Raw genomic sequence first — 27,591 nt, 5'->3', positions numbered from 1 at the left:
CCCAACATTGAGGGACACGATGACCATCTTTCTCACAATAAGAACAAGTGACTTTATTCGGTGTAGGACTAGGAAAAACCTTTAATCCAGTCTAATCACTGAGTCCCAGGGATACCAACCGATGTGTTTACATTAAGATATTTTTCTCCTGTAAGCGTGTTCAGCCGATGTACGACTGCGTACTGATTTGTCAACTGGGCTGATTTCATTAGGTCATCTAAATAAATTATGAGCTGGAATGGATTTCGCCTCTTAAACTCCCCGTCCCAGATCAAATGAGCGAGTTCGTCAAAAGTGCAGCTCTTCCACTAAGTATGCTTTGAATGATCCACACCCACTCACTTTTAGGCCAACTCAGATGCTCGCCAGTTGGCTCGAACTGGTGGAAGAAATCCTCGGGATCAGATTCCGAGAAATTTGGGGCTAATCCAATTTCCTGGGATAACTGGAAAGAGGTCCATGTTCCTAGGCAAGACTGTCTTTTTCCCAAAGAACTTTCAACTCGTGTGCACGATCTTTCTCTCGCTCCTCCTCAAGTCCTATTCTCTCTCTCTCGTTCTTTTCTCTTTCTTTCTCTTCGGCTAGTGCTATTCGTTCTCCCCCTCGTTCTTTTTTCTCGATTAATTTCTCATTGGCTAGAGCTATTTGTTCTCTTTCTCGTTCCTTTCCATTCTTTGCTTCTCTCTTTCACCACGATCTTTCGATTCTCTCCTCCAAGCTATTTTCTTCCTATCAAATTCAAGTCTCTGAAGCTTTATGCTACAGCAGTGGTCTCCAACCTTTTCTAGGCTCTGAGCCACATTTATCGTTCTAAATATAGTGGAGGGTACCAAAACTTTGAATCTGCACAAGAAAAAACCCTCGTATATATTGTACAGTTATTTGCAGTTTTACACGTCTAACTGTTATCAGTTACATATATTTTACAGTTACTCTTGGATAAGATGTGTGTATTTCCCACAGTGAGAAGGCTGGCTCTCTCTCTGGGCCCGGTTTGGGGTAAATACACAGGTCCTGTACACGACAGTTGTATAAACTTATTACATATTTTCATTATTTTCACTCTTACAAAGAATCCCAAATAATTCTCAATATTCTAATAAACCCTTGCGGGCTCCATAATATGGTTCCGCGGGCGCTCGAACTACAGGTTGGGGACCACTGTGCTAGAGGATGTTCTGTCCATTGGGGATGACGTAAAGTCACTCCCGACCCGGGATATTTCCTCTCTCTGTCCTTCGCCATGACCCAAGTGGACCTCTCCAGGTTTAATTCTGGTGTGGGAAGGAGATAACCCCCAGCTGATGAGTCCTTTAACGAAAACCTCTTTCAGCAGTCGTTTCGTCGAACTCGAAGGAGCCGAAGTTTCGTTATTGTGAGAAGTTGACGCAAATAGTTTCGTTAAATTACCTTCCCCTCGCATTACCCCCGTCTTATAGGCAGAGGTATTTATATAAATGTGGGTTATTTACATTAGGCTTGTATAACTATCATCCCCTGTAACTTTCCACTAGCTATGAGGTTCATGTTCAGAGCACGTGATAAGGTGTGCCCACGGGAAATCACGTCACTTAGTGCTGAGCTAAGGGATAAGTATCTGGTTCCCTGGCCACCTATTTCGGGCAATAATTTGATAACCCTGATGAGAGGAAGACGGTATTTAGAGCCATCGTTGAGGTGCTCCGTATTCAGAGGTGCTACTTTAACATAGCCTCCATCCTCATTTAACACTCATAGCTACTGTGATTAAGTTACGGTGATAATCCTTTTTGAAAGTGTACATAGAAACCTTTATAATAAATATACAAAAGAAAGCTATTGGATTTCGTGACTGAAGACCCAATAAACCTTGATCTATATTTTAGTACGTTTAGAATATAAGGTAATAGCTTCACAAGTGATTGTTACAAGTGGTGACAACCCAGGAAAGTTGTTACATATATGACAGCTTCACAAGTCGTTATACAACGGTAACAGTCACCCAACAGATACACAGTTAGTAAAGGTAGGGATATTATGTTCTCCCCATTAATGTGTTATACAGTTACAGTATTAAGAAGCTATTATTACACCCTAATTTGCGAACGGAAGGCCTATCGACAGAATTACGGAAATTATATGAAGCCATTTTACTTAAGTTTTTGATACCAAGATTTAATTGTAATATAAGATTGAAGTAGAGGTAGTCGTAATGATTTGAAAATTTGAAGTTACGGTAAAGTTTGGTCGCGTGAGAATATGGACAGCTCAGCGTTAGTTTACCGCAGACGTGATTTTAAGATTTGAATTCCACTTTGCTACATTGTGTGCTTCTCCAATACTTAATAGCAATAATAACATCACAAAATTTATTAAGCAGACTTAATCCCATTGATTTGTAAAAAAGAAGATATGCAGTATTTACGTTAAAGTGACCGACTGATTTTAGAAAATTCGAACAATGGGGAAATTTTTTAAAGTTTATTTGTTTACCAAAATTAAAAACAAAAGAATAACGGGAATTTAAGTTAAGTTTATTCGAGATTAAAAGGTATAATTTAAATTTAAGTAGTGGGAAGGAGTCGTAAAGTTAATAAACTCCTGGACAGACAACCCAATTTAATGTTACGTAACTGAAAACTTTCCCGAATTATGGATGTTAAACTGTTGTCGAGGGGCTTTAGTGAAGTTTCTGTGGTAGACAAATCATCTCAATCAATGCAATTAAAAGAACAAGTATTTATAACTCGTAGAATTATATTAACATAAAATCACATGGGAGAAACAAATAAAAGAAAATAAACACTGCTTTAACAAGATATAAATCCCCTCACCAAAACGTTAACAAAAGAAACACACGATGAAATGACAAGATTCTGGTGACCCAAGGAATAACCACACTTAGCAGTCAAGACGGGCTGAACCTGTGACGGAGGAGGTGTCTTTGCAAGACCAGTAGAACGACTGACAGAGCCGGTGAATTTGGGGCAAAGGTAAGCTGTAGTACATGAACCTGCCACCAGGGGTTTTCATCACCTGGGAGCAGGTTGAACTAGTTTACGTCGCTTGCTATTTAGTGTATGCGTGTGGTGGTGGTTTGTAATTGTCAATCGGTTCAAGATAACTAAGGGTGGAAATGGAATCAATTTGCACAAAATAGACGTCCTTGTGGGCTGATCTCGTCACAAAGTTAATTCTCTTCCAGATTTAGAAGAAATTTGACATTTAAATATTAATTTTTCCCTTTGGCACCACCCGACACCAGACACAAGTAAGAGAGACAGCACCACCTCTCCACTTGATACTATATCGGGGCTATAGATTCTTAAAAAACCTGTGATGTATAATAAATTAGGAGATTCTAAACATTAGCTTCATCAGGTTCACCATTCTAAATACTAACAGACACCAAAATGTTGGAAGTTGTCTTGTCTTTGTTTACTTAGGGTATTTAGCCCGACCTACCCGCTGACTTGTTGGGTTGTTTGTATGTAGCTGTAGTATTGTGATACTGTCTAGTAGTCCGAAGGCGCTCTGGTAGAAGTATAGCATTAAGTTAACTCGATTACCCAGCAGCGATCTAGTAAAAGGTTTAGGCGTGTAGCCAATGTGCTTTCCTCACCTATCCTGTCTGTTCCCTTCAGGTAGGTTTGATAGTAAACCCATTGGTTAGGAGAGACGTGTTACCGAGGTGAATAGCCGTGAAGGAATGACTCTCTATAATATGATTAGCCGTGAGGCTATGTGTTTTTGTAGATACAAAAATGTGGCGTAATGGTGACTGTGTCGTCATACAGTTAAAATGACAACAAGACCCGCCACTCGACAGACATTACGGAATGCTCAACTGGCACCAACTGTGTGTCGAGATGGCTTACAACGATCCAACTCGGTCGACATGTAAATGTTTATATGTACAAGTAATATGGATACAATAACAAGAATACAAACCATACCGATGTGCAGACCCCCCCCCCAAAAAAAAAAAATCTACTAAATCTGCAGCAACAGCAACATAGAAGCCCCCAGACCTTGCAAAGTAGCGGCCAGTCACGCCCTTCACGCCCCTAGACTCAGTTGGATCAAGATTATAATGGACGTTCACAGTCAGTCGATTATATGTTTTTACTGTCAGAGAAAGGGGGTCAAGGAAGTAGTGTGCTTTCAGAAGCAGTATGATGCCAAGCAGACAGGACAACTAAGTGATCAGTATCAGTCAAATAATATGTATTAGTCAGGTAATCAGTCAGCTAGTCAGTTAAATCATTCCCGAGCGGCCTATTAATAGCAAAAGAATGGCAGACTAATGTGTTTCTACTAAGTTATTTCCAGACCTTTCCTCTGAAACGTGTAGTGCCATTGTAAATGACTGTATACATTTACAGCAGCATGCGCTCATTATGGTTACAGTTCGTGTTGTCGGGTGCAAACGAAGATGTGGATGTTATTATTGTCTCTGAAACTTGCAGTGTGAATGGCTTCTCGTACGAGTCAGCCTTGTGTTCGGTACAACGTAACGGTATCTCATTTTCTTGTATAGTATATCCATCACCGGTAAAGGAGACACACCAGTTTTCGAAGCAGATTGTGATGTTTGCTCTGTGGCTAAACTAAATCAGATTCAAAGTGTGATCTTGAGTCATATCTTGATCAGTAGAGCATCTAAAAACATAAATTAGAACTTTTAAACTTGCTTACAAAATTTGAAGATGTACGAGAAGTTGCTACCCGAGGTGAACCGTTGGGAAAACTTGTTTGTTACACCATTCATTTAAATGTGGTTGAGGTGCTGTGTTGCCAGGTGTGGTTGAGATGATGGAGGAAGGGTTGCCAGGTGTGGTTGAGATGATGGAGGAAGGGTTGCTGCGTTGCCAGGTGTGGTTCGAATGGTGGAAGGTGTGCTGTGTTGCCAGGTGTGGTTGGAATGGTGGAAGGTGTGCTGTGTTGCCAGGTGTGGTTGGAATGGTGGAAGAAGGTGTGCTGTGTTGCTAGGTGTGGTTGAGATGATGGAGGAAGGGTTGCTGCGTTGCCAGGTGTGGTTCGAATGGTGGAAGGTGTGCTGTGTTGCCAGGTGTGGTTGGAACAGGTGTGTGGTTGAGATGATGGAGGCAGGGTTGCTGTGTTGCCAGGTGTGGTTGAGATGATGGAGGAAGGGTTGTTGCGTTGCCAGGTGTGGTTCGAATGGTGGAAGGTGTGCTGTGTTGCCAGGTGTGGTTGAGATGATGGAGGAAGGTGTGCTGTGTTGCCAGGTGTGGTTCGAATGGTGGAAGGTGTGCTGTGTTGCCAGGTGTGGTTGGAGATGATGGAGGAAGGTTTGCTGTGTTGCCAGGTGTGGCTGAGATGATGGAGGAAGGTTTGCTGTGTTGCCAGGTGTGGTCTTGGTGGAAGGTGTGTTGTGGTGTGGTTGGAATGGTGGAAGAAGGTGTGCTGTGTTGCTAGTGTGTGGTTGAGATGATGGAGGAAGGTTTGCTGTGTTGCCAGGTGTGGTTCGAATGGTGGAAGGTGTGCTGTGTTGCCAGGTGTGGTTGGAATGGTGGAAGAAGGTGTGCTGTGTTGCCAGGTGTGGTTGGAATGGTGGAAGAAGGTGTGCTGTGTTGCCAGGTGTGGTTGGGCTGGTGGAGGAAGGTGTTCTGTGCAGCCAGGTGTGGTTCGAATGGTGGAAGGTGTGCTGTGTTGCCAGGTGTGGTTGGGCTGGTGGAGGAAGGTGTGCTGTGTTGCCAGGTGTGGTTGGGCTGGTGGAGGAAGGTGTGCTATGTGCCAGGTTGAGGTGGTGGAGGCTGTGGTGTTGCCTGCATCCAGCTTCTTACATATGACATAATTTTTGTTTCGTCTTTCAACATTTGTACTTCTCAACCTTTGTAAGCAGTAACTTTAGGGATAAGTAAAACTAACAGTAACTAATAACCTCTGCATAATGTAAATTATTTACATAAGCTAGCAATATGCTAGCACATAAGGTAATATTGAAAAAAATATAATCATAGAAAAGACATAAATTACCTTGTTCAATTATCAGAGGATGTAAAATGGAAATTATTATCCATCAAACCGACAGTATTAGGCCCTCTCTTATTCCAAGATAATTTACAACAATGAAGGCAAAGTGTTTGGTTGAACAAAGATAGCTCTAGTGTTCATTTAGTTTTACAAGAGGGATTCACAAACTAAATTATTCTCTTTTTTTATTATGTACATCATTCTCGTCCGGCTCCTGATTAAAAAAAAACTCTTAATAAAGTCGGAGGAGAAATAACAGTATAAATGAGCACACTTAAGTTAAAGACAAGGCCTTCTCGTGCAACTAATTGTCCTGCTGGTGGATTATAATTTATTTAAATAATCGACATAACAGTGTTAGGCAGCAGTTGTTGGGTTTTAGATTGAGAGATTTGCTGTAATGTAATATACTTCACTTACAACTGGATTTTGTTACAGAATGAAGAAAACAACATAATGCTAAATGGTACAGAGTGTCTTGTGAAGACTTGGTTAAGTTGATCAACTTGCCCTTAACTTAGTGCTTCCCCAGAACAGATATGGTATATATATATACTGTATATATATATATACTGTATATATATATATATATATATATATATATATATATATATATATATATATATATATATATATATATATATATATATATATATATATATATATATATATATATATATTCGTGAAAAATTAAAGGAAAATCTTCTCCTGCAAATATAATATCCTATAATAATTATCTTATGCAGTTGTACATTATGCAAGTCTATTATGTTAGTAGTAAGCTTATTACTGCTTTTAGGGAGCTGAAACAATACCTGTCAAGACAGTTATATGAATATCATAAAAAAATGGAAGGACAGCTTAGCATGGCCTAAACTTTAACCAACACTTTTGTGTGAAATATCTAACATTTTAAAATAAGTATCCCTTACATGCTTATCTAACAAAGAAAAGGAGCATGTATTTAACAATTTTATGGCTTTCAATAGTTTATCATTTTCACCTAAAACAATGTGCAATATCTATTTAGGCAGAATATCCATGACAAACCAACGAATGACTGAAGACTTGTACCCGCCCTGTTTATATGTTACTTCAACCCAAGAGCATTAATAGAAAGAAGAAAATCGTGTCTCTGAGTACAAAGTTATCAAGAAAAAAGTTTCATAAACAAGATGGTTGCCATGGAAACTCTGACCTAATCTGCCAGTAGCATGACTGATGAGAGGCTGAGGAGAGGATGCTCAGTTGTTGCAGAAGATTAAACTCTACAGCATTAGTACTTGAGGCACTTTGACTACGTGAATCACTACACTGGCAAGTGAGAGGAAAACAAAAGGAAGATTTTCACATTGCTTTCTTGGTCCTACTTGTTGAATGTTTGGGTTTTTGCTGCAGACAAAAAGAGATGTTGGTGTCGCACTGGCTAGTCACTATTACATTCACTCACACATAAAACATAATTTCAATGAGTTAACCTACAAGAAGCACTTTCACAATGAGTCTATGGGGTTTTAGCACAACTTCTTGAGTGCTTGCTTGCTTGCTGTTTTCTTGGTGTGGCTGCAAGATGTGAGCTTTGGTCTAAAGCTAGAAAGCAATGTCAAAATTAGCACTACTGTCCTAGGGCCCCTAGTTGAGCTTATGGTTCTACATGTGGACATTAATTATTGCATATTTTTACTATCCTCACTGACGAGCGAAAATAAACTCTGACTTGGCATGACTATGAGATGATGGGCATGAGTCACTGAAGATGTGTCTGGTACAATGAGGGATGAGATCGCCTGCACCACTGAACAACTAGGTTGTACAACTTTACAGAAGAAGTGTTATGTTACCAATATTTTCTAACAATCCCTGATGCAAGAGTACTCTGCCATTATGTATTTATATACACAGTAGAAAATTTTTGTATGTACAATAGTCGTTAGAAATACAAAGAATAAGTGGTAGGAAAACATAAGGGATTTTGAAAATATCTCTATAACATTAAAAACTATATTTCAACTTTATTATATATTGAGGGGGTTAGGAATATTGGTAGTTTATTTTTGTTTATTCTCTCTCTCTCTGTGTGTACAGTATGAGTGTTGTACAAGTGACAAAAAGGATATCAGTGGTGTTAGCGGTAAGGTGGTGAGATGAACTGTTGCATCAATCACAGTAGGGGTGAACAAGACCCCCATGACAAGAAGCAGCTTACTCCAGCGTCCAACCGTCTACTGTTCCTGACCGCCCTAATCCTCCACATTTATCAAGGCATATACAGTATGTCCATTTGCATTAAACGCTGAGCTCTATATGGCATACAAATCCTTTATACATACAGTATACATGAGGCCTATACACCATACAAGAGCTCAGTATAGGATACATGAGCTTTATACTGTGTATGAGTGTCATACAGTATACATGAGTCTTATGCAACCTATATGAGCTCTAACGCATACAGGAGCTTTATACAGCTTACATAAGCCCTATACAGCATAATGAGCTCATTATAGGTTTATGAGCTCTGTAAAGCATAAAAGACCTCATTATTAGTTTATGAGCTCCTAACAACATGAATGAGCTCAACACAGAGCTCTATACTGCGTATAAGAGCTCCATACAGCATACATGGGCACCACACAGCTAGGCTGCTGGGACCTTATGGCTAGATTTGATAAAACACTCTTATATAAAAACTCCATTTTACAACAAATATACGCCTCGGCTATAATGCCAGAGGTAAACACGTTCCAAATTTGTTATTCATATAATGTAAAACTTTACAAAACATTAACGTAGTAATAACACATGTATCACCCCGTGTAGATATGTTGTACCCATGTCATGCCTTGACTTCACTCAACAAGAATGCGCTTTGATTATATTATTGCTTTTCTCCTTTTTTTTTAAAGATGTTTGTCAGGAACACAGACTTGACCGCCACTCAAAATTGCCAGATCTCCTTGGATTTTGGCACCTTCTCTTAATAACAGATAATCATTTGAAGCAATAACAACACAACAATAGTACCTTTTTTATTGTTAGTTCAGGTGTGGCAGAAGCTTGTCGTGGTTGTTATCAATGTGCGTCCTCGTTATGCACTGAGGGGGAATACCAACAAACTACTCATCAGCAGAGGTTCTCATTGTTTTGAGCACCTAATAAATACACTAGCAACTTCTTACCTACAATATTCACTATAATTACAGATCACAAAGATTGTTCACTGTGTCCCTGGAAGTTTGTCTTATTCACACGCTGTTGGTGCAGGTCACTCGCTCTCTCCCCGTGTTTCATGATAGTACAAAATAGATCAGCCGTGGCGCCCACTAGCATAAGTGCATGGGCGGGGGCCACATGCTATTGAAACGAAGTGTCTTTATGGAAAGTGTCGGACTTGTGAAATGAAGGGCGGTTGCGATTTAGGGGAGAGGGCGTATCTAGTGACAGAGCGAAGTTGTTCTCACTCTTCGGTCTAGGTAAATGACCTTTGGCAAGAGCTTTTCCTATGGAGCCGAGGTCAAGCAGGTTGTGATGGTGGCGACCTTTAAGGCTGGAGGCATCGTGACCCATCATTGACTCCTCTGAACTGGTGCCTCCATCACACTGCTCAGTCGACGCGACTGAGGCTAACGCGTTGACAATGGCGTTCACTGTCTTGCAGTCGTTCGTCAGGTCCTCCCGGTTGCTGACAATTGATGGATTCTTGCCTATCTTATTTAACCTGTTAAAATATGTACATTAATAATAGTACAAACATTAACGTAATTCTTAATAATATATAATTTCTTTATTTCACTAAATTTCGACAAAGAATTACCGCTGTACGGTATATATATATATATATATATATATATATATATATATATATATATATATATATATATATATATATATATATATATATATATATATATATATATATATATATATATATATATATATATATGTATATATATGTAACACACACACACACTTAGGAGACCTTCCTAAGTATACTCAAGTGTTTCAGGCCAAACTAGTGCTGGATTGAAGCTCCTCTACCCTTTCCTAATTATCCCTCAATGAACAGTACAGTCCCCTTCACCAGTGCGTTGAAAGGGGCTCGTCACATAAACATTCCACAAATCATTATCTTTCAGATATTTGTTTTAATATTGTTTTCATTTGATTCCATAGTATTTTTACTATTGCTACTTTCCTCCTGTCGAATGTAAACAAACACAGGTCTGCCACACTGCACAAAACCTGACGAGTCCTTGAAAATGCATTTGTGAATGGGACTGTACGTGTTATTATATTTACGTATATTGAACCACAGGGACTGGATTCTCAGAGGTTTGTAAGTTGAATGTTGCTTGGAAATGAAAATGTATAATTACTCCAAATTATATCCACAATTAGCATCAAACCTTCACAAACTAATTTTCTCAGAAGTTACTCTACTGCATTAAGTGTTAAGTGAAGGTATCTATTTAAAGTAGTCTCAGCGAAATTTTAATGTCAATTACTTGGATGTCATTCATGTGATTTAGCTTAAATGTACCAATTAGGTCAGTTTTGTGTACACGACTACTACAACAAATGGCTCTTCCTGTGGAGTTGTGGACCATTTTGTGCTCATTAACACGTTCAGTCTTCTTCATAATACATACCTGCATCACATGAGGCCGTCAAAACTTTGCATAAGAATCTAACAATTGTCTCTTGGGTCAACTCATAGGCCCATTCATACTACTAGTGTGTAAGTTCTCCATAAAACAAGCCTTACCCTAAAAATATTGTTTGTGAAAATCTGAATCTCACCTCTCAGCTGCCACACTTTCCATAGTCCGTCGCATGAGCGGATAGGAATCGAGGACAGTGTTGAAATGTTCCACACTGAGGCTGAAGAGGTTACAGTAAGTCTCAGCTCGCACTGATGCTGTTCGTCGTGCGTTGGTAAGTAAACAGATCTCGCCGAAATACGAGCCGTCACTGAGAGACGTTGCCACCTCCCCATTGGACATGACGATATCGACGATACCCTCTTGAATGAAGTACATCTTGTTCCCAATGGTACCTTCCTTGATGATAATGTCACCTGAACAATAGATAAGAGTATTAGCCATCATGAACTGATGAACGTGTTGACAACAAAAGCAAAAGACCTGATCTTCCCTATATAAACAGTGCATTGATCAATCTGGTCATTCTTCATGGTCATGCTAGAGGGATGCTTTAGGACTGTGGGTTGAGAACCACATGACTTTCATGTCCCCTTTGTGCATGTAGTAATAATAGGTGACAGAAAATATTGGGGATTTGAGTAAAAAATTCCATGACTGAAGTAGAAGTGAACAAAACCAAAGCTGAAGTTCATGCTTAGCTGATCTTGAGGACAGTGTCTATCTTACAATAGGTTTATGAATTGAAGATATCATTAAAAATCAGAAACTGTCATAGACTAACAAAACTTGTCTTAAAATCTGAACAGCACATCATGCAGACTCATGCTAAAGGAGATGACATTGACAAGTAGAAATTAGGGTTTATATACGAAGAATCTTAGTAGGTTGAGGAAGTGAAAGACACCAGGCAGAGGAATGACCAATGCCAATGCTAAGGTACAGACAAAAGGATCTACCACCCATATAGAGGTTGCTGTTAGATTTACCACAAGCTTAGGTCAAACCGAGTGTCTCAGTTGATCGTATCAATACTCATCATTTCTTACGTACAGATAGTCCCACTAGTATGATAAACACTAACACATGGTTGTGGTTAGTGAATCGTACCAGTTTTAAATTGACTGAATATCTTGTGAAGCTGAGACACCCGCTTAGGAAGTAATTTTGATTCTGGATGAAAGGAAACTTAATATAAACAGTATAAAGGGGATATTTTTTTTATTTTTGTTTTTATAGAAAAGTTACAATGCTATATACAAGTATTTGCTGTGGTGAGGTTGTTAGGCCAATACTATTGTGGAACAAAAATTGGGAGATGTTTTCTGCTCTATCTACACTCGCTAGGTCACCCTGTGTCCTGGGTTATACTGAGTCAGGAGCTAGCCGCTTCCACATAGTGCCACAAGGAGAGGAAATACACAGACTCAGATACAAACGAGCGGCCATCACTGCAGCTGGTCCGCTGCTGTGTGAGCCGCAGGCCTACGGAGACTGAAGCATGACCTAACATTATAGTAAAGTGACTGATCACGCTAGTGGTCTTCAACATGAGGCAACGTTACGGTCATGATCTGCAGCTGTCTGTGGCCCGCGGCTCAGTGCCATCTTTTCTACGTGATGCTACACTCGTTGCCCTCGGCGTGGCCCTTGCCACTACTCTACCTGGTTGGTACACCTCGTATCTCAGCTTGGTAACCACGTCGGTCACAAAGCGTGCATCGGCATTGGCAAAAAATGGCACGGAAGCAACTAAGGCCCTGCAGTTGAAGTTTATCACGTCCTGGGAGGTGATTGAAAACTTCAGATTAGAGTCTACATATATCATTACCTATGACTATACTAAACTAGAATGAAGGCAAGTGATGTGTCCCGACCACACGGAAGAAACTGTAGAGTATCTGTGGGACAGGTGAGGTCACCGCTGTGTACCGGGCGCCGCCTCCCTCGCCCTACCAGTCACTGACGCTCACTCTCTGCTCTCCTCCTCAATGTCCAGGGCGTTCCATAGCAGCAGGGCAGAGGGAGGGGGCGCCCACTCATCTAGCACTTGCGTGTGGCTGAGAAGCGCCGCGCTGCCCAGTCTGGCCCACTTGGGATGTGCGTGGACATTTTTACAAAGATGTTTACCACTTGTGTGGACTAGTCTCAAGATATGTAAACCCACCACCAATAGCTTTGTTGAGTGACGTGTGTGTGTGTGTGTGTGTGTGTGTGTGTTATGGTCGGAAATAACAGTAATACGTCACCTGTATATCAGTACTTATAGTTTACTGTAATTCACATTGTTTTGGGAAACTTAAGAATGTAGTGAAATTTTTGTTTTAGAGATATTGTAGATCACTTTTGTGAGACATGGATATAAATTTTCCTTAAGCGTTTCGTCTTGCTATTGCGTAATTCAGGCATCAGTTAATATTATAACCATAAAAAATATGACTACCAACATCGTAATAACATTCTTAAAACAATTCTCTTGATAGTATCGAAAAAAACTTTTCTGTCAACAATGGCAATATTGACAGAACGGAGACCTTGAGTGGTGCAAGGCTGGCAGGTGATGAGCTGGTGGCAGTAGTTACACCAACCTCTCTGTCATATTGGGTCCCACACTTACCCTTCCCCTCACACTCATCATCCCCCTATACACACACAGACACTCCACCACCACAAACACACATCCTTGAGGCTCAATAGTGAGACTTACCCCAATCGTATCCTCTAGTTTTATGTGGACAATCTATTTTTGCGTGTAAGAGTAGTTGGGCGTTCCGCCCACATTCATACAGACACAGTGGGAGGTTCAAGTAATAAAGGGAGGACTCGTTTCACGGCCTCTTTACTGTTCCCACCCGTTTACCCTTTTCCACCTAATCTAATATATACTCCCACACAAGGCTGTTCCCGCATTTCGCTCTCACACGCGATATTGTCAAAAAAGGTTGATACCGTATTTTCCGTTTTCTTTTTTTCTGTTTCCTCGCGTTCACTTACTTGTCTTACTTGATGGGGGGGTTTCCTACTCTTGTTTTAAACATGACCCTACAGCTTCTATCGTTCGTGGAGTGTGTGTGTGTGTGTGTGTGTGTGTGTGTGTGTAATTTTCCTTACAACTCCTACAGGAAAAAACGTATAGTAATTGACTGCCACACAAGCAAGAGGAACATTTTTAACAAGACTTCTTTGGAGTGCTGTAAAATTTTGCAGTGACTGTCGTCACTGCAACACCGGTCATGCTGCCTCCTTGTGTACAGTGTGCGGGGGCAGTTAAAGTATGTCTATAAGACCCACTTTCAATACATCAAAGAAAATAATTAAATTCTTTAGCTTCGAATCTTACATAGTGTATTTCTTCTTGTATCGTAGTAAATCAATAAAATAAAATTATAGGCTTGAGATTTTACACAAATTATTTCATTTTCTCGCCACTTACACAACCTCATCCTGGCTGCTGCTGTTTTGTCTCCCCTCCCCCTCCCCAATTTACTCTCACATTCTGAAGATGTTCTCAATTATTGCAGTTTGATATCTTCTACTTGTGGTAGCGTCTCTCAGATACTTAACATAAAATTATAAGCTTCGGGCGTCGTTTTTACATTTTTAGAAGTGAAATTTACTGAAAATTCTGACTGCACCAAAATTATTTAAAAACAAGAAATACAGGAATATAGTACACGGTCTATTTGACATCTCCTAACGGGTAAACAAACTACATTAGGGAATCGCACTGTCCCAGTTCTTCGTCTGCAGTACGTACTATAGTTACTGGTGTTTCATCTGGCAGTTAACATTAAGCATTTTCGCTAACAAGTTTCATATGTCTGTAAGACCTTGTATCTGTAAATACCATGGCCGAGTCTCCGTCAAAACTTTGGAAATTCTCTTGAACCTACACGTTATCATTACTCGGTCCGGTTTCTCTATTTTCAAGTTCCCAGTTTCGGGTTTCCACCGTCCTCACCGTCACATTCTCATTTGCACACTGATCTCAACATTATGCTTTTCATCTTCAAAACATAAATTCCTTCATATTTTGCTCTCGAATGGTGGACCATATTTATACATGTCCCTTGCCTGTCTGTACGTTGGTGAGATTACATGGTTTTATGTTGGTTGCTGAACCTTACATGATATCATCGTGGCTATAAACCTGCTTCAAGCATTAGTGCTTCCTTGTGTTTCAGAGAGAGTTTATTGTGTCGCCCACAGCCTCCCCAAACTATGTGTTGCCTCTTCCATTAGAAACAGACATATGTGACGCAGGTGTAGGAATGGTAATCCTCTTACCTCCTAAGGGCCTACTCACACCTCCACTACTCACATCTCCACTACTCACACCTTATCCAGGGGTACTCACACCTCCTCCAGGCCTACTCACACCTCCTCCAGGCCTACTCACAAATCCTAAAGGCCTACTCACACCTCCTCCAGGTTTACTCACACCTCCTCGAGGCCTACTCACACCTCCTCTAGGCCCACTCACACCCCTACAGGTCTACTCACACCCCCTACAGGCCTACTCACACCTCCTCCAGGCCTACTCATACCTCCCCCAGGCCTAATCACACCTCCTATAGGCCTACTCACACCGCCTCCAAGTATATTCACACCTCCTCCAAGTATACTCACACCTCATCCAAGTATACTCACACCACCTCCAAGTATACTCACACCTCCTCCAAGTATACTCACATCTCCTCCAAGTATACTCACACATCCTCCAAGTACACTCACAGCCTCCTCCAAGTATATTCACATCTCCTCCAAGTATACTCACACCTCCTCCAAGTATACTCACACCTCCTCCAAGTATACTCACACCTCGTCCAAGTATACTCACACCTCCTCCATGTATAATCACATCTCCTCGAAGTATAATCACATTTCCTCCATGTATACTCACATCTTCTCTAAGTATACTCACACCTCCATGTATACTCACACCTCCTCCATGTATAATCACACCTTCAAGTATGCTCACACTTCCTGCACGTATACTCACACCTCCTTCATGTATACTCACACCTCTTCCATGTATACTCAGACCTCCGTGAATAGTCACCTCTCTCTCACGTCACCAGTTGCATCACTAAGTCTTTTGCCAACCTTCCCTCTCTCTCTCTCCTCTTTGAGCCACTGCAACTGTTTCATGTTAGAATTACGTTAGGAAGCATGATACAGTTTGTACTTTGGATTATACTTTTATGAATACATCAATCCTCATGTATTTTAATAGAAAGGAATTCAAATTGTTCATTAGAAGGTGTAAGTTATTAATCCCTCATTCCATCCTAAATGTCTAATATTTTAAAGTCCAAGTGAGATGTTGAAGTGTGTATGAGGTGTAGGGTGTCCCCCCCCCCCCTTACTGGTGGTGTGAGGGGCGAGCCAGGCTGCGGTCACTTTGTTGACGGAGCCAGACTGTGCAGCAGCGGGAGATTGAGAAAGTGTTCGTGCTGCGGCCTAAGGGACACCAACCTGGCAAGAAGACCTCGTATTTAAGTTTTGTGACGACCTCTGAGACGAAGCCAGGGTCAGCATTGGCAAAAAAGGGTACGGACGCCACCAAAGATCGGCAGTTGAAATTGATAACGTCCTGCAAGTTGTAACAGATAAGACAAGGGGTCAGGAGCCGCTGGTGGGTGAGGGCGGCGGGAAATTTTGAATGTTAAGAATATTTCACTGGGAAACAGGGAATCAGTAATAACGTGACCTCAGTCAAGTAAAGACTTTATTTTTTAATGTGACTGAATGATACAGTATTCTCCTTATTATCACAAGACATAATAAGCTCATTCCTCTTCAAGGATTCACTTCCTTAGTATGGATTTTTTGTGACAGCAGCATTGCTAGCAGTTAGAAAAAATTGTAAACTTGAATAATTTTTAAGCATTTACACAACTGCAGGGTAGTACAAATTGTGATAGTATATGTGAAAGAAGTGAGTGTAGGAAAATAATGGCTAGTAAGCAGATAACTTTTAGCAATATCTGTAGAAAAAGGACGTCTGAAACAAGGCCAAAGCAGCTGAGGCGGACTGCCGAGTCTGAGCTCAGCTTGGTATCTCTAGGTTGTGACCGGAATGTAAGGAGCAGGTTAAGTCTAGATCATATTCATAGAGTGTACAGTAGATTGAAAAGGGAATAAAATATTATTAAAACCATAGAAATATGCACAGAATGAAAAATATAAATTAAACAGCCAATCATCCCAAAAAATCTGTAGTTTGGGATTATCTAAAATTACAATTGCAAAAGAGATGTAGAGGACTGAATAGCTTGCTAAAAATGTGAAAGGGATCGAACTTTCAAGCCCAAAACAAATATGGCCGGTGCGACTCAAGGCGGTGCAATGATATTCAAATTTTAGCCAATATGAATTATATAATTATGCAGTACATATTAGCTGCCAAGCAGTTTGCTGCACAACCACTGATTGACCTAAATTTGAGCGGCTTGATTGTACCACACTGGGGCGTGTCGGGCGACTTTGTTCTGGCTGGCGTCAAGTGTACTCAGAGGAAGACAGTAGTAACTATCATTGTAACACTGCCCATTAATACACCTGATCACTAATTTACAGTTGTTAAGTGAGTGAGTCATCATATGCTGACAAAAAAATTCCTTATTATTTGTTTTTTGGAGCAGTTAACTTAACCAGCATTAGACAATACTGTCATTTTTCATGAATCCCACTGACAGCACTAAATCCCAGTTCAAGTCTGTAGGACTGCTATTGTAAGTCTTCTCTTTAACTAACTGACTTAATTGTATTATAAAGATATTAAAAAAGGACTTTGTATACGTCAACAAGGTACATAAGAGCATAAAAAAAATATAGCAGAGCATTTATAGTTGGCTAGGCCAGTCAGACATCTGGATTATACTGATGACATCCACACCTGAGCACTCATAGACTATCATATTCCAAGTTAATGTTACAGGGAGATAGACAGACAGACGGATAAGGAGGCAGCCTGTGTCTTTTCCCTGACCTAGACTAAAGACAGTTTATGGTAGTTACGTGTGAGAGTGTGGCTTAATTATGGTTGTATGGGAACTTTGAATGGTCATGAGTTCATTACTGAATGTCATCAATTCTTACTGTGGTACCTCCTGATCAAATGCTTATAACTTTAAAGTCTGATAACACAACTTCAGATGACAGTATATGCATTCTTTTGCTCTCCAATAACTTTTTTTTTTAATAGTTAATGAATAGCAAATCTCTGCTCATTCAAAAATTCACCAGAAAAAGATAAATATATCACATTTGTATTTCTCTTTAAATAAACAACAGTTGTAATGTACACGGAGAGCCTAAAATATTAATTCCCAAACTTGACTAAAGACAACTTAAACAAATGGTAGTAATCAGATTTTTTGTGAGGTAAGACTTGGAAAACACAAGATAAGAGGAGAGGGGGCAAGGTGGTCAGGTGTGGGAGTGAGGAGGACCACATTTGGGGGAAGGAGGCCAAGAACCTGGCTGGAGTCTTTTTAAGAGTCTTACGTTGCTTGTACTCCCGTCTCTAAGAGGAGCTATGCACAACTCACAGGCTGACTTTAAATACAGCACAGAGGCTGTGGGCAAAATGGAGTCGAAATTACAATGAGACTATCTTAATTGGATACTTTCTCCCATATTTAGTTCCAGGGGAGAAAATCACACGCGAATCTTCGAAAACCCGAGGCCTAGTGACCATGCTCTCTCCACCAATACTCAGTTATCACCTCGTGTAAAGTTCTGGCTTATTGATAGTAACTTCAGACTAGACACACGTGCTTCCTTCACTAGTTGGACAACAACAACATAAACTAAACAACTAGAGTGTATAAGGTAAACCACTCTTTGAAGAACTAGAGAGATGTTTATTTCTTTGGTGTGTTCACGTAAGTCGCTTTATAATGATTATATTCTTCTCCTTGCTTGGCCCGTCAACAACGTGTTCGGAATGTTTATACCCCTGTAATGTATCATCACGCTAAGTCACAATCTTGTGTAAACAAAGTCTGGGCAGTCATGTTCTCCATGAATTTAAACACCGACATTTCACAAACCCAGATGAATGTTTGTATAATAATTTACCTGCAGATAATAATATCAATGAACAATTAAATCGATGACAAAAGTCCTCACTGTTGTAAGTATCACGCGCATCGAGTTTCATTACTTGTAACTATAACTGTAATTATGATGGTAAATTATGTAGCGGATTCGGGATTCGGAAATGACTTCAGATACAAAAAACAAAAACAAAACTGAGTTGCTAAGACAGCGTTAAAAGTTAAGAACAAAGATGATGATGAAGGTAACGCATGGACCTGATTCTTGTTGGTCCTTATACTTCCCTTGTCAGTGAGATATGAGGAAGCAGCTACACAAGTTACACCCCTTGACGCCACTTTGGTCGCTCTCTTTGTAATTCTCCTCAGTTTGGATGGAAATTTAACGTAGGAAGCTTTAAGAGCCCAGCCCTGGGGTTAAGTGCCAGGATAGAGGAAAGCAATAAAGGTGGAATTGAAATTTGCGACAAGGAAGAAATACTGAGGAAAGGAAGGGAAATTAACCGCAGGAGGTTGTAAGGATATAGGATGTAACCACAGACAGGATGTAAAGTATAAGTAAATCTTTAATATACAAGTAGATAAAAAAGTGAATATATATATAAAATGGATGAGACCAAACTGCAAGAGGATCTAAGAATGAAAGCAAACGTATTAGAAAAAAAGAAGGAAGTACAATATGAATAAAGTAGAGGAGAGAAGAGGATTAGACCGTGTTATGGACAGAGTAAGTAATGAACAATACAAACATAAGGGTTCATCACCTCACCATCCTTGGGTTAAATTTATAAAAGATATTGTATGTCAAAATTTCTCTCCTAACTGATAAGTGAGCTTATTAATGCATTTAGTGAAGTGAAACCCATATATAACTCTGATGATATTTTAGGAATTCTTTTAAAGTTGTTGCTCAAGTCTGACAGCTAAATTTGTTCTTATACTTAAAGTTACGAGAAAAATTAAGTAGGAATATTTTAGAATCCTGGTACAGCGCTGCACACCACTATACTATAGGTTCACTCCAGCCAAGAGCTGAATAACAAGAGATGCATTTCACTTTATTCTACTTGTTGGTGACTGCTGTATTTACTAATCTAGAATGCTCGCCTAAACACCCAGTTTACTGAAGCTCGTTAATTTACTTCGATTGATATAAATGCATCCTCATCTTACAAAATGATGTCACTACCCACTGTAACTATTTTAACGAACCACAATAAATCATAGAGTGAAAAAAAAAATATAAATACAATTAGATCGAAAAATGTATTATGTAACTGATAATTATTGAAATTGAAAGTGAGATTAGGTAACCTGTGGGCTCCTATAATGTGCAGCGCTGCATGGGACGGAAAGATGGAGGTACTGCACACCTGACCACGAAGAGAGTTGATAAGTGTCAGGAAAATTAACACTACTTCAAAAGGAAAAACAAATATGAGGGATAAAGTTCTTAGTACCGTAGGAGAAAGACATGATGTGGTAGTGTTGTAGACGAAAGACATGATGTGGTAGTGCAGTAGACGAGAGACATGATGTGGTAGTGTTGTAGACGAGAGACATGATGTGGTAGTGTTGTAGACGAGAGACATGATGTGGTAGTGTTGTAGACGAGAGACATGATGTGGTAGTGTTGTCGGAGAAAGACATAATGTGGTAGTGTGTAAGGAGAAGAGAGAGAGAAGAGACTTAATACAGTAATATTTGGTAAAGACAGGGGAGGTGTGTCTGTAGTAGAGGAAGCAGTGAGTGTGTCTGTAGTAGAGGAAGACAGTGAGTGTGTCTGTAGAGGAGACAGGAGGTGTGTCTGTAGAGAGGACAAGTGAGGTGTGTCTGTAGTAGAGGAAGACAGTGAGGTGTGTCTGTAGTAGAGGAAGACAGTGAGGTGTGTCTGTGTGTAGAGGAAGACAGTGAGGTGTGTCTGTAGTAGAGAAGACAGTGAAGTGGGTGTCTGTAGTAGAGAAGACAGGAGGTGTGTCTGTAGTAGAGGAAGACAGTGAGGTGTGTCTGTAGAGAGGAAGACAGTGAGGTGTGTCTGTAGTAGAGGAAGACAGGAGGTGTGTCTGTAGTAGAGGAAGACAGTGAGGTGTGTCTGTAGTAGAGGAAGACAGTGAGGTGTGTCTGTAGTAGAGGAAGACAGTGAGGCTGTGTAGAGGAAGACAGGAGGGTGTGTCTGTAGTAGAGGAAGACAGTGAGGTGTGTCTGTAGTAGAGGAAGACAGGAAGTGTGTCTGTAGTAGAGGAAGACAGTGAGGTGTGTCTGTAGTAGAGGGAAGAAGTGAGGTGGTCTGTAGTAGAGGAAGACAGTGAAGTGTGTCTGTAGTAGAGGAAGACAGTGAGGTGTGTCTAGTAGAGGAAGACAGTGAAGGTGTCTAGTAGAGGAAGACAGTGAGGTGTGTCTAGTAGAGGAAGACAGTGAGGTCCAGTAGAGAAGACAGGGGTGAAGGTGTCTGTAGTAGAGGAAGACAGTGAGGTGTGTCTGTAGTAGAGGAAGACAGTGAAGGTGTGTCTGTAGTAGAGGAAGACAGGAGTGTGTCTGTAGAGGAGACAGTGAGGTGTGTCTGTAGTAAGAGGTCTGTAGTAGAGGAAGACAGGGAGGGTGTCTGTAGTAGAGGAAGACAGTGAGGTGTGTCTGTAGAGGAAGACAGTGAGGTGTGTCTGTAGTAGAGGAAGACAGTGAGGTGTGTCTGTAGAGGAAGACAGGAGGTGTGTCTGTAGTAGAGGAAGACAGGAGGTGTGTCTGTAGGGAGAGAAGACAGTGAGGTGTGTCTGTAGTAGAGGAGGACAGTGAGGTGTGTCTGTGTAGAGGAGGACAGTGAAGTGTCTGTAGTAGAGGAAGACAGTGAGGTGTGTCTGTAGTAGAGGAAGACAGTGAGGTGTGTTCAGTAGAGGAAGACAGTGGGAGGTGTGTCTGTAGTAGAGGAAGACAGTGAGGTGTGTCTGTAGTAGAGGAAGACAGTGAGGTGTGTGTAGAGAGGAAGACAGTGAGGTGTGTCTGTAGTAGAGGAAGACAGTGAGGTGTGTCTGTAGTAGAGGAAGACAGGAGGTGTGTGTCTGTAGTAGAGGAAGACAGGAGGTGTGTCTGTAGTAGAGGAAGACAGTGAGGTGTGTCTGTAGTAGAGGAAGAAGTGAGGTGTGTCTGTAGAGGAAGACAGTGAGGTGTGCTGTAGTAGAGGAGGAGGTGTGTCTGTAGAGAGGAAGACAGTGAGGTGTGTCTGTTGTAGAGGAAGACAGTGAGGTGTGTCTGTAGTAGAGGAAGACAGTGAGGTGTGTCTAGTAGAGGAAGACAGAGGTGTGTCTGTAGTAGAGAAGACAGTGAGGTGTGTCTAGTAGAGGAAGACAGGAGGTGTGTGTCTGTAGTAGAGAAGACAGGTGTGTCTGTAGTAGAGAGGAGACAGTGAGGTGTGTCTGTAGTAGAGGAAGACAGTGAGGTGTGTCTGTAGTAGAGAAGACAGTGGTAGGGTCTGTAGTAGAGGAAGACAGGAGGTGTGTCTGTAGTAGAGGAAGACAGTGAGGTGTCTGTAGTAGAGGAAGACAGTGAGGTGTGTCTGTAGAGGAAGACAGTGAGGTGTGTCTGTAGTAGAGGAAGACAGTGAGGTGTGTCTGTAGTAGAGGAAGACAGTGAGGTGTGCAGTAGAGGAAGACAGTGGAGGTGTCTGTAGTAGAGAAGACAGGAGGTGTGGCCTGTAGAGGAAGACAGTGAGGTGTGTCTGTAGAGAGGAAGACAGTGAGGTGTGTGTCTGTAGTAGAGGAAGACAGTGAGGTGTGTCTGTAGTAGAGGAAGACAGTGAGGTGTGTCTGTAGTAGAGGAAGACAGTGAGGTGTGTCTGTAGTAGAGGAAGACAGTGAGGTGTGTCTGTAGTAGAGGAAGACAGGAGGTGTGTCTAGTAGAGGAAGACAGGAGGTGTGTCTGTAGTAGAGAAGACAGTGAGGTGTGTCTGTAGTAGGAGGAAGACAGGAGGTGTGTCTGTAGTAGAGGAAGACAGTGAGGTGTGTCTGTAGTAGAGAAGACAGTGAGGTGTGTCTGTAGAGGAAGACAGTGAGGTGTGTCTGTAGTAGAGGAGGACAGTGAGGTGTGTCTGTAGTAGAGGAAGAGGAAGAGTGTGTCTGTAGTAGAGGAAGACAGTGAGGTGTGTCTGTAGTAGAGAAGACAGTGAGGTGTGTGTCTGTAGTAGAGGAAGACAGGAGGTGTGTCTGTAGTAGAGGAAGACAGTGAGGGGCTGTAGTAGAGGAAGACAGTGAGGTGTGTCTGTAGTAGAGGAGGACAGTGAGGTGTGTCTAGTAGAGGAAGACAGTGAGGTGTGTCTGTAGAGGAAGACAGTGAGGTGTGTCTGTAGTAGAGGAAGACAGTGAGGTGTGTTGTAGTAGAGGAAGACAGTGAGGTGTGTCTGTAGTAGAGGAAGACAGTGAGGTGTGTCTGTAGTAGAGGAAGACAGTGAGGTGTGTCTGTCGTAGAGGAAGACAGGAGGTGTGTGTCTGTAGTAGAGGAAGACAGTGAGGTGTGTCTGTAGTAGAGGAAGAGTGAGGTGTGTCGTAGTAGAGGAAGACAGTGAGGTGTGTCTGTAGTAGAGGAAGACAGTGAGGTGTGTGTGTTGTAGAGGAAGACAGTGAGGTGTGTCTGTAGTAGAGGAAGACAGTGAGGTGTCTCAGTAGAGGAAGACAGTGAGGTGTGTCTGTAGAGAGGAAGACAGTGAGGTGTGTCTCAGAGAGGAAGACAGGAGGTGTGTCTGTAGTAGAGAGGAGACGTGAGGTGTGTTTGTAGAGGAAGACAGTGAGGTGTGTCTGTAGTAGAGGAAGACAGTGAGGTGGGGTCTGTAGTAGAGGCAGCAGGGAGGTGGTTCAGTAGAGGAAGACAGGAAGTGTGTCTGTAGAGGAAGACAGTGAGGTGTGTCTGTAGAGGAAGACAGTGAGGTGTGCTGTAGAGGGACAGGAGGCTGTAGAGAGGAAGACAGGAGGTGTGTTTCTAGTAGAGGAAGACAGCGAGGTGGTCAGGTAGAGGAAGACAGTGAGGCTGGTTGTAGTAGAGGAACAGTGAGGTGTCTAGTAGAGGAAGACAGTGTAGAGGAAGACAGCGAGGTGTGTCTGCAGTAGAGGAAGACAGTGAAGTGTGTCTGTAGAGGAAGACAGCGAGGTGTCTGGGGCACAGCTGACAAACAACCGTGAGTTTATGTGTGGTCAGGATGGAGGATGGCCAAAGCGGCCATGTCTCCTCTATGACTCAATAATGAGCATGGCTGGAGGGAAGAGAACCTACCTCGCGGAGTTTTTCCGAGAGTTCTCCCAGGATCATCTCTTCGTCGAAGAACTTGCCCTGGTAGCGGTGCTCGAAGTACTCGGTGATTCTCGTCCGGAGCTCCCGCGGCAGCTTCCGGTATGCCATGTACTCCTCCACCTGCTTCAACTGTAACCCAAACGCACACCCTCATGTACCCTGTCTTCAGCAGATGAGGACGGAGTGGGGGAGGGGGGTACTGGTCCAGTCACTGGGTGATGGGGAAGGTACTGGTCCGGTCACTGGGTGATGGGGGAGGTACTGGTCCGGTCACTGGGTGATGGGGAAGGTACTGGTCCGGTCACTGGGTGATGGGGGAGGTACTGGTCTGGTTACTGGGTGATGGGGGAGGTACTGGTCCGGTCACTGGGTGATGGGGGAGGTACTGGTCTGGTCACTGGGTGATGGGGAGGCATTGTCCAGTCACTGGGTGATGGGGAGGACTGGCTCAGTCACTGGGTGATGGGGAGGACTGTCCGGCTCAGTGGGTGATGGGGAGGTACTGGTCTGGTCAGTGGGTGATGGGGAGGTACTGGTCTGGCTAGTGGGTGATGGGGGAGGTACTGGTCGGTCAGTGGGTGATGGGAGGCACTGGTCCGGTCAGTGGGTGATGGGGAGGTACTGGTCTGGCAGTGGGTGATGGGGAGGTACTGGTCCGGTCAGTGGGTGATGGGGGAGGCACTGGTCCGGTCAGTGGGTGAAGGGGAGGCACTGGTCCAGTCTCAAAGTGATGGGGACGTGATGGTAAGTACTAGTGATGGGGGAGGTGGCAGGAAGCGCGAGGGAGGGATAAAGGGTAGTGGGGGTGGGGGAAGGAGAGGGTAGTGGGGGGTGGGGAAGGAGAGGGTAGTGGAGGGGAATGAGAGGGTAGTGGGGAGGGGGGGAATGAGAGGGTAGTGGGATGGGGAAGGAGAGGGTGGGAGGGGGAAGAGAGGGTAGTGGGGTGGGGGAAGGAGAGGGTAGTGGGGGTGGGGGAAGGAGAGGGTAGTGGGAGGGGGGGAATGAGAGGGTAGTGGGATGGGGGAAGGAGAGGGTAGTGGAGGGGGAAGGAGGGGTAGTGGATGGGGAAGGAGAGGAAATGGGAGGGGGGAAGGAGGGTAGTGGGAGGGGAAGGAGAGGGTAGGAGGGGAAGGAGAGGGTAGTGGGATGGGAAGGGAGGGGAAAGGGGAGAAGAAAGGAGGGGAAGGAGAGGGTAGTGGGAGGGGGGAAGGAGAGGGTAGTGGGAGGGGGAAGGAGAGGGTAGTGGGAGGGGGAATGCCATCTTGTACGCAACCTGACATACTGTTCCATGGTTGAAGGTGAACTGGTGAACACATTCATTCATGCATAATTACATACGAACACCTACACATACACACACATACACACACACACACACACACACAAACAAGTTTACATGTACAAACACTAACAACTACACAAGAAGACACATTCAAACAACTGAACACACACACACACACACACACACAAACAAATTTACATGTACAAACACTAACAACTACACAAGAAGACACATTCAAACAACTGAACACACACACACACACAAACAAATTTACATGTACAAACACTAACAACTACACCAGAAGACACGTTCAAACAACTAAACAAACACACACACACGCTTCACTTCGCACTGGCATCCTGTGCAATATTCAAAATAAATAAAAGATTATAACCATATCGACTATTATTAATATCCATCAACTCTAACTTCACATTATGCTTTTTATTACTTTGTTTCCATGACAGACATTTATCTTTCCTCTATGATAAAAATAACTAACTATAAATATATATATATATATTTTTTCATATAAGAAAACTTAAAACATATTACCAAACACCAAAAGCAACACAACACATTTTATTTCTAAATAATTCTTGAAAAAATAAACAGCGAACTAACTGGGCCCGAATTTTTTGTAGTTTTAAAATTATGGTCTTAAAGCCTTAGTAAGTCTATGATAGAAAATGAAACAAATTTTTATTCTCGATGAAAAGTTTAGCGCTATCAAAGTCAACCTTTGGAGTGAAATAAAAAAAATTGGGAAGAGCAATAGTTAGGAGAGGAAAATCATAAAAATTTGGGCCTTAACTAAGCATTGAGACTATGTTAGGAAGGTGACGTCAAGAACCAGTTCCCGGCCGTATCAACCAATATAAACAACTCCTCACTGCTAGTCCTCACATAAACTAACAATATATTCAATAAACACTTGAACTAATGATTCATTTAATTTTTTTGACAAACAAGAATTCCACCTCTTGAGAGAGGGATTGGATCTTGTGTGTGCGGAGTAAGAGACTCCACTGGGACACCAGTTCCTCTTGTGGCCACAAACTTCTGCCCAGTAACCGCGCTCTCAGCGTCCGTGTTTGTTTTACACATTTATTATCACTGGGTAGACTATGAGTTGAAGCAATTACTGTCACAAGGACTCGCGGGATATACCATTAAGGGAAAATATTTTGGGTGCCTTCATATTCGTGCAGTGATCAGTAACTCGATTCTATAAGCTGTGATAAAATTATTATTTTTTGTCAAGAGAAAATGTTGCTCGACTAAGAATGGTCTACGAGAGAGAAGGCACTTGGGTTATGAGTAGAGGGAGGTGCAACTACACGTGACTAAACATGACTTGCTGGGGCAACGACCAGCCCCCCAGCAGGAGTGGTCGAGGAGCGTGCATACCGGGCACGGCTCCTGGGGGGCGGCGCCCTGGTCAGCTAGATAAGCACTAAGGGATTGCTAAGATCCTCATTGCTAACCCATTTCTACTCGACTACAGTAGATTAGTCTACCCATGATCATGCAAACCTTCATTATACGACAACAAGGAGGAAGATGACAAGCTAAAGCCAGGTTAGGGTGGCACGATGCAGGTATTGGACCCGTCTTTGACGACGCTAGTGGGCGCCACGTCCTGTGACCAGTAAACACAGACCGTCACAGTGAAATTTTTACACTGAATGGAAATAGAATTATAATTCCGATATCAGTCTTCTTGTGAACCATGGATGAAACAATCTATAACTGTGAATGTGACAAATACAGAAAATACGGAATAAATGTTGTGGAGGTTACTGGTGGTGCCCCACGCTGGCTGAACTGGGAAGATGTGGGTCTCAGCACGGCCGGTGGGCTGCTGAAAGAGAGCTAAGAGGGTGTCTAGAGAGCTCTACATAGGACAAGACTAGGAGTGGTGCAGCCGACGGGTTTCTACTCTAGCAGTACCCGAGGATAGGTTTGCTTCCCCAACCCGCAACACCGCTGAACCCCCACGTACCACGTCATCATAGTCTTCACAAAAGGTAGAGCTCATAAGACTCTTTATTTATTTACTTTTGGAGGTGGAGAAAGTTACAAGCGAGAAATAGGTGAAGGTTCGGTCTAATACCTGAGAGTCTGAACGATCTGCCTATTATGAATAAATCCAACACACAGATTTACTGCCTCACTCACAGTCCGGCTGCCACCTGACCTTCCACACGCTGGTCACCACCTCTGCAGTCTGGACTCTCCCGGACTGTCTGCCGTCGGCGTCAGAGTCTCTGCTGGGAAGCAGCACACACCAGGAAGTCCGTGAGGGTGGCACTATCAGAGAGTGTGTTAGCTA

At 42.4% G+C, this 27,591-nt stretch overlaps 1 protein-coding gene and 2 long non-coding RNA genes across 5 annotated transcripts in view; 2 read left to right on the top strand and 1 right to left on the bottom strand.

The window, feature by feature from the left end:
* Positions 1-5,873: 5,873 nt before the first annotated feature.
* Positions 5,874-27,591, bottom strand: part of LOC121878108 (potassium/sodium hyperpolarization-activated cyclic nucleotide-gated channel 3-like) — a 106,286-nt gene continuing 84,568 nt past the window's right edge. Inside the window, exons 14-17 of the mRNA XM_042384099.1 lie at positions 23,957-24,103; positions 16,116-16,233; positions 10,777-11,053; positions 5,874-9,694 (exon numbers count right to left, since the gene is read on the bottom strand). Coding sequence (XP_042240033.1) covers positions 9,331-9,694; positions 10,777-11,053; positions 16,116-16,233; positions 23,957-24,103 — 906 coding nt within the window. The 3' untranslated portion in view covers positions 5,874-9,330. The remainder of the gene's footprint in view (positions 9,695-10,776; positions 11,054-16,115; positions 16,234-23,956; positions 24,104-27,591) is intronic.
* LOC121878213 lies at positions 20,524-21,330 on the top strand. The gene is made up of 4 exons (XR_006091107.1): positions 20,524-20,559; positions 20,676-20,791; positions 21,149-21,205; positions 21,301-21,330. It is a non-coding gene; the product is annotated as an uncharacterized LOC121878213 (long non-coding RNA).
* Positions 21,523-23,144, top strand: LOC121878211. Of its 3 annotated transcripts, XR_006091105.1 has the most exons (5): positions 21,523-21,578; positions 21,912-21,971; positions 22,218-22,328; positions 22,466-22,552; positions 23,085-23,144. It is a non-coding gene; the product is annotated as an uncharacterized LOC121878211 (long non-coding RNA). The 3 variants fall into 3 exon arrangements; XR_006091104.1 differs by lacking the exon at positions 23,085-23,144 and having other exon boundaries at positions 22,466-22,620; XR_006091106.1 differs by lacking the exons at positions 22,466-22,552; positions 23,085-23,144 and adding an exon at positions 22,407-22,427.

Source organism: Homarus americanus, unplaced genomic scaffold (assembly GCF_018991925.1).
Source record: "Homarus americanus isolate GMGI-L3 unplaced genomic scaffold, GMGI_Hamer_2.0 scaffold45562, whole genome shotgun sequence".
Classification (NCBI taxonomy): domain Eukaryota; kingdom Metazoa; phylum Arthropoda; class Malacostraca; order Decapoda; family Nephropidae; genus Homarus; species Homarus americanus.
Note: the sequence above shows the minus strand (reverse complement) of the source record. Positions and strands in the feature narration are given on the sequence as shown.